Source organism: Oryx dammah, unplaced genomic scaffold, assembly GCF_014754425.2.
Source record: "Oryx dammah isolate SB20612 unplaced genomic scaffold, SCBI_Odam_1.1 HiC_scaffold_12, whole genome shotgun sequence".
In the NCBI taxonomy this organism is placed as follows: domain Eukaryota; kingdom Metazoa; phylum Chordata; class Mammalia; order Artiodactyla; family Bovidae; genus Oryx; species Oryx dammah.
In genome coordinates this window covers 60,582,864-60,595,867 of record NW_024070196.1, presented here as the reverse complement: position 1 = coordinate 60,595,867, position 13,004 = coordinate 60,582,864, and the positions used below count along the sequence as shown (strand labels likewise).

The 13,004-nt window shown below is 51.2% G+C and overlaps 2 protein-coding genes across 7 annotated transcripts in view; one reads left to right on the top strand and one right to left on the bottom strand.

Annotated features, from left to right (window-relative positions):
- Positions 1-2,112: 2,112 nt before the first annotated feature.
- Positions 2,113-7,672, bottom strand: RITA1 (RBPJ interacting and tubulin associated 1). 6 transcript variants are annotated; one of them, XM_040250804.1, is made up of 5 exons: positions 7,399-7,672; positions 7,084-7,162; positions 6,071-6,436; positions 3,098-3,189; positions 2,113-2,660 (listed from the first exon to the last, which is right to left on the bottom strand). In XM_040250804.1, the coding sequence occupies exons 3-5, from the start codon at positions 6,370-6,372 to the stop codon at positions 2,338-2,340; spliced, it is 717 nt and encodes a 238-aa protein (XP_040106738.1). In that variant the 5' UTR covers positions 6,373-6,436; positions 7,084-7,162; positions 7,399-7,672; the 3' UTR covers positions 2,113-2,337. The 6 variants fall into 6 exon arrangements, with proteins under 6 accessions (XP_040106738.1, XP_040106737.1, XP_040106735.1 ...); XM_040250803.1 differs by having other exon boundaries at positions 7,084-7,225; positions 7,399-7,654; XM_040250801.1 differs by having other exon boundaries at positions 2,113-3,189.
- Positions 7,673-7,920: 248 nt separating this feature from the next.
- DDX54 (DEAD-box helicase 54) overlaps positions 7,921-13,004 on the top strand; it is a 19,128-nt gene continuing 14,044 nt past the window's right edge. Inside the window, exons 1-5 of the mRNA XM_040250798.1 lie at positions 7,921-8,128; positions 10,414-10,543; positions 11,533-11,603; positions 12,183-12,371; positions 12,711-12,760. Of these exons, the coding sequence (XP_040106732.1) occupies positions 7,955-8,128; positions 10,414-10,543; positions 11,533-11,603; positions 12,183-12,371; positions 12,711-12,760 (614 nt within the window). The 5' untranslated portion in view covers positions 7,921-7,954. The remainder of the gene's footprint in view (positions 8,129-10,413; positions 10,544-11,532; positions 11,604-12,182; positions 12,372-12,710; positions 12,761-13,004) is intronic.

Genomic DNA, 13,004 nt, shown 5'->3' with positions numbered 1-13,004 from the left:
TTGCTTAGAAATGCCTTTTCTGGAAAAAAACAAAACAAAACAAAACTCAGCATCCAGATAGCTTAGGCCTCCATGTCTTCAAAAGATGGGCAGCAGCACCCCCTATAGATGGCAGAGACAGGTTGCCCCAGTCCCCACCACTCCCAAATATCTTCCAGCCCTCACTGCCTCAGGGTCAGTTGCCTCTTTCATCATACTTGCGCAGTCACTTCCTTTTTTTTCAGTACAGTTTGGAGGAAAGAGGTACTTGTGGCCATGGTCTGTTAAAACATAGGGGGCGGGGATGAAGGCAAATTAGAGTTTCAAGTAAAACTGAGGAGAGGAAGGTACTAATTCTGTTAGAGTTCTGGGAAATTTAAACATCCACGTTTAAAATGTTGTTTGTGCTGAGAGCGCAGCTTGCTGGCTTCCCTCATGGCCCACCAGACTTGCCTAGGCATCTGTACATACCCCCCTGGTCCTAGTCACCGTCGGCTCCTCCCACAGTTCCCCAGGAGTGTTTGCACACCTTTTCCCCCAGTATAGAGGTATAGAACCCAAGAGGTGGCCTCCAGCTGGCCTGTCTGGAATATCCGTGCTTCCTGGAGGTGCGTCATGGGAAAATGGGCACAAGGAGAGGCCCGAAGCCTGGCCTCCACGCAACCCACTGGGATGCTACAATTCTGGGTGCAATTCCATCAGGGCAATGGCTTTGCTGTTCTTCCTAAGGGGCCTGACCCAGGACAGTGCAGAGCAGGGCAAGGTGGGCCCTGACCAGTTAGGGCTCCATCCTGAATGCTCTCCAGATGCCATGTGTAATTTTGTATTCTTACTGGACCCCTCAATTTGGCAAAGTCCAATCATTGTGGATTTTGCTTTTTGTTTTTAAGAGCTTTGGTGTTGTAGTTCAGTCGCTAAGTCGTGTCCAACTCTTTGTGACCCCATGGACTGCAGCCCTCCAGGCTTCCCTGTCCATCACCAACTCCTGAAGCTTGCTCAAACTCATGTCCATTGATGCCACCCAACCAACTCACCCTCCATTGCTCCCTTCTCCTGCCTTCAGTCTTTCCCAGCATCAGGGTCTTTTCCAATGAGTCAGCTCTTCGTATCAGGTGGACAACGCATTGGAGTTCCAACTTCAACATCAGTCCTTCCAATGAATAGTCAGGATTGATTTCCTTTAGGATTGATTGGTTTGATCTCCTTGCAGCCCAAGGGACTCTCAAGAGTCTTCTCCAACACCACAGTTCAAAAGCATCAGTTTTTCAGTGCTCAGCTTTCTTTATAGTCCAATTCTCACATCCATACATGACTGCTGGAAAAACCATAGCTTTGACTAGATGGACCTTTGTTGGCAAAGTGATGTCCCTGCTTTTTAATATGCTGTCTAGGTTTGTCATAACTTTTCTTCCAAGGAGCATCTTGTTTCTTCCAATCCTTTAATTTCATAGCTGCAGTCACTGTCCAAAGTGATCCTGGAGCCCAAGAAAATAAAATCTGTCACTGCTTCCACTTTTCGCCCCTCTATGTGCCATGAAGTGATGGGACTGGATGCCATGATCTTAGCTTTTTTGAATGCTAAGTTTAAGCCAGCTTCTTCATTCTCCTCTTTTACTCTCCTCAAGAAGCTCTTTAGTTCCTCTTCCCTTTCTGCCAGTGGTATCATCTGCATATCTGAGGTTATTGGTATTTCCCCTGGCAATCTTGATTCCAACTTGTGATTTATCCAGCGTGGCATTTCACATGATGTATACTCTGTATATAAGTTAAATAAGCAGGGTGACAATATACAGCCTTGTCATACTCTTTTCCCAATTTTGAACCAGTCAATTGTTCCATGTCCAGTCTTAGCTATTGCTTCTTGACCTGCATTTTTAAAGGTAGGAAATGTACATCAGATATATGTTTATATATCTGATTTCAAAACAACTGTAGCCCATATTCTGAACTCAGGAAGAACCAGCCAACCCACCAATTAGTGGCATTAGCTAGAAGCCCATGATGGGAGGAGGATCAGTTGCCTCACTGCCACGGTCGTGATTGCGACATTATTAATTTTGTTACTTAAATCAATTCAGGCCTAACACTGGTCTTTACCTTATGGGGAAAAAAGAAATTAACAAAACTCATGGCTTCGATGAGCTACTGGTATATTTAATACATGAAAATAAATACATGACTACTAAAATTTTTAAATGTCCACTCACATACCACCCAGATCCTCGTGTTCCCCGCTGGTCCACACATGGTGCCTGGGAAAATTCCTGAGGCTTCCAGACTCAGCTGGAAACTTATCCTGAGCAGGAGCTTGGCTTGAAGGGAAGGAGGAAGAGCCCTCCAGGTTGGCAACCACACTATTTATTCACACTTGGTGGTGAGACAATGTTGTGGGTGTGATGGAGGAGGTGGGGGGCCCTCCTGGGGGACACCCCCTGGGTTGGCACTGATACGCCATGTGGCCATGACAGGACTGGACACGGGTATGTCAAGGGTTGACCCTCCAATCCATATCAGTGGGGAAAGCAGGAAGCAACCAGAGGTGGTCAGAGGCGGGGCACTGCCCACCATTGCTCTGTCTGTCCCCAGGAGGGCTCCACCAATGCCTTGCGGTCTCCCCAGAGGCCTGCCCAGCAGCGCCATTCTCTGAAACTCTGCCCCTCGCTGTGACCCTATGGGCACACCTGCAGAAAGGACCAAGAAACTCATTTCCAAGGGGGCTTTGTTTTCTGGGTAGCCCTACCTTGTCGGGGGGTAGTTGGCACTGAAACACTGACTGAACGAGCCCTGGGAGTCACCAGGGGGCTCCGGAAGGTCACCCCTGATGGGGCAGGCCTGGGATCTTGTGGCCCATTTGTGCAGGGGCTACTGGCGGGTGGGTGACCTGTGCTGGGGACATCAAGGTGGGTGAGGGAGTGGGAACACTCCCGCCTCAGAGGGCGTGGAGTGTCTAACCCGTCCACGGACAGCCTCCGGGAGCTGGCCACTACCCTGTGCTCTGTCTTTGAGAGGTCAGCTGGGTGAATGGCCCGCACTGGAGTCTCCCTGGGGCGGGGAGAATGGCGGCCCCTAGGGGTAGCTGGGGGTGTCCAGCAGAGGGCGTGGAGCTTTGCAGCATCACCTCTCGCCATCCACTTGGCCTCCCAGCCGGCGCCCTCCGGTCGGGAGCCAAAGAGAGATTCATCGCAGTAAGAAGGAGTGTGGCTGATCAGTCTGGGAAGGGGAGAGAAACAATAAGCTGGGGAAATAAGCCTTATAAACTTTTCTCACCACCCCTCGCCCCACCCCCAGCCAGGCCCCTGCAGCAGCAGATGATTGCCTGTAGATTCCAGAAGTACCCACAGGGAAGCCACAGCCCTCAAGTACCACTATTCCCAACTCTTACTATTTTTCCCCTGCAGAGCATCCAGTCCCCCTGCATCCTCCCCACCCCATCCTGGGCATGTGCCCAACTGGCCTAGGCCAGGTCAATTTGCATACCCCATCCTCCTGACCACACTGATTGGCTCAGGACTAACCACATGACCCATTCTGCCCAATGGGAGTCTCCCTTAGAATCTTTGTATTAACTACTAGGAGAGAAATGTCTTTCTTCCACTGAGTGCTGAAGAACCGGCAGGAAGGATATAAGGGCAAAAGAGCTGGTGGCCATCTCACCTGGAATGTGTGTGGGAAAGAATCCCAACAACATTTTGAGTCCCTGTTATATGAGCCCCAAATGCCCTTTGTCTGCTGAGGCGCGTTTAGCTTGTTTGCAAGCCCAATTCTTATGTTATTTGCAACCAACATTAATATAACCTTAGTCTTCAGAGCCTTCACTTTTTCTTTTAACTCACCACTTCACCCTTTTCCTAGTGGCCCTGTCAGCCAAACCCTCTGCAGTCATGTGGCCCTTCTAACTGTATCTGAAATTGCACAGCCAAGCACCTGGCATGTAGAGGGTGCTGTGACCTGGCCACACCACCAGAGTAGCTTTTAAAATTTTTGAATATTTACTCAGGGTTTTTCATGTATAGGCCCAGGACTCAGCTTGTCACTTGTGTTATCTCATTATTTCTCACAAAACCCACAGGATGGCAATATGATAATCCCATTTTATGGACAAGAAAACAGAGGCACAGGGAGGATAACAAGGAAGGTACAAATAAGATTCAAATCCAGCCCCCCACTCAAGGGCTCAAGCTCCTGATCACTAAGCCAGACTTAAATGCCTTCAAGGCCTCTCACCTTTAACTAGATTCAGTCAGCATTTTTTTTTTTTTTATTAATCTCACAAATATTCATGGCATATCTATGAGGTGTGAGGTCCATGACTTTCGGCCAGAACTAAAAGTGCTCCCCATTCCCAAACTTCAAGTCTTTGAAAAGTCAACATTTTGGCCACTTGATTTAGCTGTTCAAACCCAGATTTGGTTGATACCTGTGTCTGTCTGGTACCAAAGTTTCTGCTTAATAGCATCTCTACCTCCTATGCACCTTCTAACTTGACACCCTCTACCTGTCAGCATCCAGCACAAAGTTCCAACCTCCAGGAGAGCATGAGGTTGACTGTTGCCTTCCTGTCATAGACTTCTGTTAATGCAGCCTACAGTGAACTCAGCACTTTCAGCCATGTTGTAGACGTCACTGCTGCTATGTCAACCTGAGCCTGCCCTGTGCTCCATGGGAACTGTCAAGTAGACGTGACAATAATGGGGCCTTGCTTTTATCTCTGTTCAATTTTATCTCCTTAAATAGGCACTATTCCCACTCTCAATTAGTGATGTGCCTTTTGGCTCAGAATAGATCCCAAATAGGACTGCCTAGTTATTAAGGACTGAATTGCCTCCTCCCAAGATTTGTGTTGAATTAACTTAAGGTTAAATGAGGCCATGGGCTCCCCTGGTGACTCAGTGGTAAAGAATCTGCCTGCAGTGCAGAGACTTGGGTTTGATCCCTGGGTCAGGAAGATCCCCTGGAGGAGGGAATAGCAACCCACTCCAGACCTCTTGCCTGGAGAATTCCATGGACAGAGGAGCCTGGCAGGCTACAGTCCCTGGGGTCGCAAAGAGCTGGACACGACTGAACGACTAACACACACACAAATGAGGCCACAAAGGTGAGGCTCTAATCCAATAGGATTTGTGTCCTTAGAAGAAGAGGAAGAGGCACCAAGAGTGTACACACTCAGAGAAAAGTCCATGTGAGGACCCAGGGAATAGCTGGCCATCTGCAACCCAAGGACAGGCTTCAGGAGAAACCAACCCTGCTGGCATCTTGACCTTGGACTTTAAGCCTCCATAACTGTGGAAAATCAAACTTATGCTGTTTAAGTCTACAGTATTTTGTTATATATGACAAACCTGATTGACTAATATACTAGTCTTCCATATCTCTGTTCAAGACACTGATGACAATCAATAAGATAGAGTCCTGTAGCCTCCCTTGAGGCTGAAATTCATTGAAATAATCTAAATAATCTCTACAAAAATAACTACTGGCATTAGATTCCATTTTTCTAACTTGTTGGTGAAAATGAAGCAAGAACCATTTTCAAAATGACTTGCTTCAGTTTGGAATCACCATATCTATGTCATTTGATGGATCAACCACACTAATAATCTTATGCAAATTGCTCTGTGATTTTGGATAAATCAAGGGCTTCCCTGGTGGCTCGGAAGGTAAAGAATCCTCCTGCAGTAGAGCAGAGCCAGGTTCAATCCCTGGGTTGGAAAGACCCCCTGGAGAAGGAAATGGCAACCCATTCCACTATTCTTGCCTGGAAAATTCCACGGACAGAGGAGCCTGGCAGGCTACAGTATATGGGGTAGCAAAGAGTTGGACACAACTGAGCGACTAACACTCTCTCTCTCTGTTGGACAAATCACTTCACCCCTCTGGGCCTCAGAAGTCCAGTCTAATGCCATTACCATTTATTTATTCCTGGGTGTCGGGTAACTGTGCCAACCACTGTACATGTCTCACCCCCTTAAGTCTTCTCAATAATCCCACTGGGTCCCACCTTCCACTGTGAGGAAATGGGCTCAGAGAGGTCAAATTGCTTGCCCAAGGTCACAGAGCAGATGAATGGCAGGGAATCTCCCTATCCTATTACCTGTATTTGTTCTTCTTCCTTGGTGTGAGGGTTGGGGTGCTGCCACTGGAGGAGGTGGACTCACAGCTCCCATTGGCCCCCAAGGCCTGAGACACCCCTGTCCCCACTCCTCTGGTTCTGTTGGCCTTCTTCATCCACGGTGGGTCAAAGTCTGGTGGTGCGGGCCGGGTGCCTGCAGGGCTGCCAAACAAAGTCTCATCCACATATGATGGCCTAACCTTGACCCGGTAGCCACTCCGGCCATGGTGCTGATCGTGGAGGGTCTGCATCCCGCTGATGGCCATCTCCACCAGGGTCTTCATGCTCTCCGTAGTCCTGAGTGACAGCAGGGGTGCTCTGCTTGCCAGGCCCTACATCCAGGGCTCCCTGTGAAAAGGGGTCAGGGTAGCAACCATCTGTCATCAGAAAAGACTGGCAATCGCTTAAGGGCCCGTCCCCAGGGCAAAAAGGTCACATTCTCCCTCAACCAGTCTTCCTCAAAGGGGAGCTGCCAATCCCAGGGAACATTTCAGAAATTTGACATTTTTTGAGTTGTTGTAATGAAGGGGTGGGCGTCCCTGATGTCTCAGATGGTAAAGAATCCACCTGCAATGTGGGAGACCTGGGTTTGATCCCTGGGTTGGGAAGATCCCCTGGAGGAGGACATGGCAACCCACTCCAGTATTCTTGCCTGGAGAATCCCCATGGACAGAGGAGCCTGGCGGGCTACAGTCCATGGATTCGCAGAGTTAGGCACGACTGAGTGAGTGAGCACACAGAAATCACGGGGACAGGGGCGGTACAGATGAATATTTAATGAGTAAATACGCATTCCTAGCATACTGGTGTGTGCTCAGTCAATATTTTTAGAACACTAGGGGGATGAACAAGAGATTTGGGCCTGTGCCTATTCTGGCACCACACAGAAAATCAACTATGCTGGTGGGTGATGGGGGAAACAGGGCAGGTTTCTATATCTTGTACATATTTATCGGGCAGAAATAATAACCAGCATTGATCAATCCCAAGCCTACCTCCTGCAAAGAGCTTTACAAGCATTGTCTCATTTCATCCTCTCAACACTCCTGTGAGGTAGCTTCCATTATGTTCATTCTATAGATGACAAAACTGAGGCTTCAAAAGGTGAAGTTACAAGCGTCAGTCACACCTATAAAGCTAAAACAGTGGAAACTGAATTTGAACCTGATTAAGGGTCTAAAGCTCCTGCACTTAACCATCCCCCTACTAGGGGATCACACCCAGTCCTCCAGCTGCCCCGCACTCACCGATCCCCAAGTCCATGTCCCGTAGATGTCCGATGTGCCCGCATTATCGAGTTATTTTCCTACCTGAGCATCTTGGTTCGCTGACGTCGGTCGTTACCTTCAGCGTCCCCTGCTCCCAGGCCTGGACTCCTTTGTGGGGCGCTCGGGCATCGGAGGCGCGCGCCGGACATGCGAATCGGCAGCTCTGAATCCCGGGAGCCCGCGGCTCCGGGAAGTTCCAAGGCCGCCCCCAGCCCCCGCCCCAGACCGGGGTACCGCGCGGAACGACTCAGAGCTGGCAGCCGGGCCCTAGCGACGTGTGTTCCGCGCGCGCACACGGGCGTCAAACCGCAACCCGTGAGTGACAGGATGGGGCGGGGCGGGCGGAACCATTTACTCCTCGGGGGTGAGTTAAGGCCCCCGATTCCGGACGCCCCCCCGAGTTCCCCAAAGCTTCTGAAGAGGTACCTTCCGCACCAGCGAGGGGAGTGTGTGCGTGCATGTGGATCAAGCCTCGGAGGCAGCAGAAGGAGCAGGAACGCCGCCAGGGCCGCGTGGAGGCGTCCCCCGTGCCCCCGCCGCGCTGTTGGTATGTCCCTACGGGCTCCGCCCCCTCCCATTTCCCGGCGCCGGGGCCCGCATGGCTGCCGGCACTCGCCCGGCGGCCGCACCGCGGTCCAGAGCTACCATGGCCCAGTGGAAGAAGAAGAAGGGCCTCCGGAGGCGCCGGGGTGCGGCGTCCCAGTCCCGCAGCAGCGACTCGGAGGACGGCGAGTTTGAGATCCAGGCAGAAGATGACGCCCGGGCCCAGAAGGTAGGGAGCGCAGGGCTGGGATACACGTCGGAATCCGAGCCCCGGCTCCGCGCGGTGCCCGGCAGTTCCCCCAGCTGGGGAGCGGGCACGGCTGAGGATGGGGAGAGATCGGCTGGCCGGGGGATCAGGGCAGGACCTCCGGCCTGAGCACGTGTCCCAGGACGCTCCACACCTGGGGTCTAGACTCCCGAAGCCTCTGTGTTGGGTAAGCTGTGGGCCTGCGGGCCTTCCTGGCTGACGCTTGATCTAACGCTTCTCATTGGCTTCTTCCTGGCCATCGGGGGCGGGTCCTGGTTTCCATTCGTCCAATGAAAAGTGCGGGTGCTGAACATTGGACTTTTGAGAGTTTGGGGGTTCTTCGGAGGACGAATTAGGAGAAGGCTGCACCTCGTGGCTTTGAGACAGCGACGCCCCCAAACCTCTGGGAAACTAATAATAAGTTAAACTCGGGTCTATTGATCACTTACTGTGTGCAGGCTCCGTGCTAAAAGCCTTTATAAGCCTTATCATTTAATCCCCACGTCAACCCTGCTAGCTAAGTGCTTATCCTCATTTTCCAGAGAAGGAAACAGAAGCCTGGAGGGGTGAAGGAACTTGACCCAAACCTCATAGCTTGTGAGTGGGAGAGCCAGGATTCAAATCCAGGACTGTATGGTTCCAGACCCTGTGCTATTTCCACTACTGAGTGCTAAGTGTATGCAAATGGGGGGCGGGGGGACAGGTGTGAGCCCCAGTGGAGCAAAAGAGCTGTAGCCTGTTGTTTCTCACAACCTTGTGCTTAGCGGATGTCTGGCACAGAGAAGACTCTGGGTATAATAGATGAATGAGTGGGCGTTTATATGAAGAGAGCCCTCTCTGCTCCTCAGAAGTAGGGACCAGATGGGGACCTTATTCCATCTCAGCCGAGCCTCACACAGTAGGTTCTCTATAACTAGGGACCAAGGCACAGCCATGTGTTGAACACCTTGTCCTGGCTGTGGGGGAGTACACATGCGAGAAATTGCTTAATCTCTCTGTGTGTGCCTCGACTTCTGCACATGCAGAGAGTAGTTGAGTCTGTGTGCCTCAAACACTGTGGAAAGGAGGAATGACAGTGTTCAGACATTCTGCTCTTCAGTAAATATTGCTGGGGCACCAGTGTGTTAAAAGGCACTTTGTTATCATGTGTCTAGAGCAGGGGTAGGTTGGCAAACTTTCCCTGTAAAGGACCAAATGGTAAATAGTTTAGGCTTTGCAGGGTCAGTCTTCTTTGATTTTGCTACAATCTTTTAAGATTTAAAAACCATTCTTATCTCGGGGACTGTACAAGACAGGTGCAGCTCTGACCTAGAGGGTTGTGTTGGACCACAGAGGAGCACATAGGAAGGAATATAGACTCTGAAGCCAGGGTTCATATCCCTTACTGGCTGTGTGACTTTGCCAGGTCACTTCACCTCTCTGTGTGTCAGTTTCCTTCTCTGTAAAAGAGACTAAATAATAATAGCTGCTTGACAGTGTTGTTGTGAGGAGTGAATTAATTTATATGAACGCTCAGCACAGCACCTGGCTTATAGTAAGTGCCATATAAGTTTTAGCCATTATTATGAATTAGTATTTTTATAAATGTTATTTCTGAGAGGAAGAAGACAATGCTGTAGTCCAAGAAGGCTCCCCAGAGGAGGTGTCTGGTTATGATTTAATTGTGCTAGAACAAGTGGGTGGCAGAGAGAGGAAGCCAGGAATGAGAGAGACCAGATCTGGGGAGGGGTGATGGATCAGAAAGGGGCTGAGGGAGATGGGTGCAGGACAGACTGGAAAAGTCTGGTACCTCATTCATAATAGATGTTTCAATTAGCTTCCCAAAGTTTTGAGGGCTCTGAATAACTGGTCTGGATGATAATGATGATGGTGCCACCATCTGGGCACTGTCCGAAGATTTACACATACCCATTTGGTCTTCCCAGCACCCTGTAAGGCATATGCTCTTTTCATCCCCATTTTCATGATTGGGGAACACAGGCTGTGGGCGAGGAAGTCCCAGGCCTGAGGTCTCACAGCTGCAAGTGACAAAGTTGAGACTGAAACACAGGCAGTCTGTCTGCAGAGCCTACTCTCAGACCCACTGCCCTGTCTTCGTCCAGTCAAAGGAGAGCCCTTCAGCAGAGAAGTCAGGTGATCTCACAGGAGCATCAACACCTTGAATGAGGGCAAGTTGGAGGGGCCTGGCAGCAGGACAGCCCCCTTCCCTGCCCCCAGTGGTCTGACTGTACCTGGAGTGATGCTGCTTCTCTGTTGCTCCCTCCCAGCTGGGACCTGGTAGACCCCTACCCACTTTCCCTACCTCGGAATGCACCTCGGACGTGGAGCCAGACACACGGGAGATGGTGCGAGCTCAGAACAAGAAGAAGAAGAAATCAGGAGGTTTCCAGTCCATGGGTGGGTGAGCCAGGCATCTGGGAACTTGGGTGGGGGGAGCTACAGCGGGTCATCATGGCCTCCATGTTCTGTTCCAGACTCTGCACTGTGGTAGGCTTGGGTGGATGGAGGCAGCAGATAATCTCCAAGCCAGTCACGGCCTTCTTATGCGGGCAGCAGGCCTAACAGAATGAGAGAACAGTTAGGGCAAGACTTCAGGTGATGCTGTTGCAGGAACAGGCAAAGATATCTGGGGGTTGAATGGTAATTAGACATGTGTAAAAGCCAAAAAACACTGTAGGCTAAGTTAAAGTAAATGCTATATTGGAATGTATTTGCAACTGTGGGACAAAGAGCTAATAACCTTAATATATAAAGAGCTTTTATAAATCAATAAGAAAAAGACAGTCACCCAGATAGAGAACTGGGCAAAGAAACAAGTCATCTCCTCCTGTCCCTAAATACTTCCCACCTGCCTCCAAGAGATGCAGGACCTCTGCCTAAAACAAACCCAGTTCCTCGGTGTCATCCCAGGCCCCGTCAGTGTTCAGACCCCCATTGTCTCACGGCATTATGTATGTACATATATATGTATTAGTTGCTTATCATGTCTGACTCTTTGTGATCCCATGGACTGTAGCCCACCAGGCTGCTCTGTCCATGGGAATCTCCAGGTGAGAATACTGGAGTAGTAGCCATGCCCTCCTCAGGGGATCTTCCAGACTTAGGGATTAAACCCAGATCTCCTTCATTGCAGGCAGATTCTTTACTGTCTGAGCCACCAGGGAAGCCCACAGCATTGAGTGTTCATGTCAGAATCCAACTGTAGTTCATACCCCACAATCAGTAAACTTGTCTTCTCAGTCTCTATTAGTCCATCAGCTTTGTTCTATTGCTTTTTTTTTCTTGCTGTTTATTTGTTTTTGAGACAGTCATTTGTCCCGTGTAGTTTTCAGCCATGTGTCATAGGGCCTTCTCCAGCCCCCTGGTCATTCCTGTGTCTTTCCCAGGCCTGAGCTACCCAGTCTTCAAAGGCATCATGAAGAAGGGCTACAAGGTGCCGACACCCATCCAGAGGAAGGTACGGGGCAGGGACACTGTTGCGGGTCAGAAGGAGGGGATGCCAACCCGACCGGTCCATCTGGCCTCTTGACATTCCAGCCATCACACCTGTTGTCCCCTCTTACTCTGGCCAAAGCCCCATGAGCTTGCCCATTCACAAGCGGAGAAAAGTCAGGCCCAGCAGGGCAGATGCTCAACTCGGGGCCTCTTAAGCTGCTCCCTGCTCAGTCCCTGCCCCGACAGCTCACAGACACCCCATCATCGCCCACTGTCATCTCATGATAGTTGTCCTCAGACATTTAGCCGAGAGGGAGACAGCGTTTCTCTGGGGTCCTGAGGAGGAGGACCAGACGGGGAGGTAGAGCCTGGCTTAACCGGAAGAGAGGTGTCCCAAAGGTCGAAAGGGTTGGGGGTAACAGGCCACTCATCCCTGGACCTGTGCCCACAGGCTTTAACAAGAGTGGGAGCAGGGCTAGGAGACAGGCCCCGCTCCTTCCGCTGAGATGCCCCAGTTCTCCGCTGGGACTTGACGCTGTGGATCACGTGGTCCTTGGGTGCAGGAACTGATCTCTCCCCGGCCTCGCTCATTCCCCTGCAGACCATCCCAATGATCCTGGACGGCAAGGATGTGGTGGCCATGGCCCGGACGGGCAGCGGCAAGACCGCCTGCTTCCTCATCCCCATGTTCGAGCGGCTCAAGACCCACAGTGCCCAGACCGGGGCCCGCGCCCTCATCCTCTCGCCTACCCGAGAGCTGGCCCTGCAGACCATGAAGTTCACCAAGGAGGTGTGCCCGGGCAGGGGGACAGGGTGGCTAGACTGAGCTGGGACCAGTCAGCGAGGCCTCAGTGGGCGGGGTCAGTTCCCATCCTTACTCATGCTCAGTTGCTGAGTCGTGTCCGACTCTTCGCGACCCCGTGGACTATAACCCGCCAGGCTCCTCTGTCCATGGAATGTCCCAGGCAAAAATACTGGAACGGATAGCCATCTCCTTCTCCAGGGTATCTCCCCCGATCTGGGATCAAACCTTCGTCTCCTGCCCTGGTAGGGGATTCTTTACCACCAAGCCACCGGGGAAGCCTCAGCTCCCATCACCAGCTCTGTCTCTCTCTCTGTCTCTCCACAGCTTGGCAAGTTCACTGGCCTCAAGACTGCCCTGATCCTGGGTGGGGACAAGTAAGAGCCCCCTCGGTGCCCTGCATGGTGGCCCCCAAAGCAAGCCTGCTTGGGCCTCCCCATCAGATGGACAGAGCCCGTGCTACTTGTTAATAACAGCAACGTCTCCGCACGTTCCTGAGATACCAGCAAGGGGAAACATACAGTAAAATACCGAAAGAAATTTCCCACACAACTCAGACGCAGGTTCTGGTGTTCCTAAAGGAAAGCTGGAAGCACCAGGGTCACCCAAATGGGTTGCTTA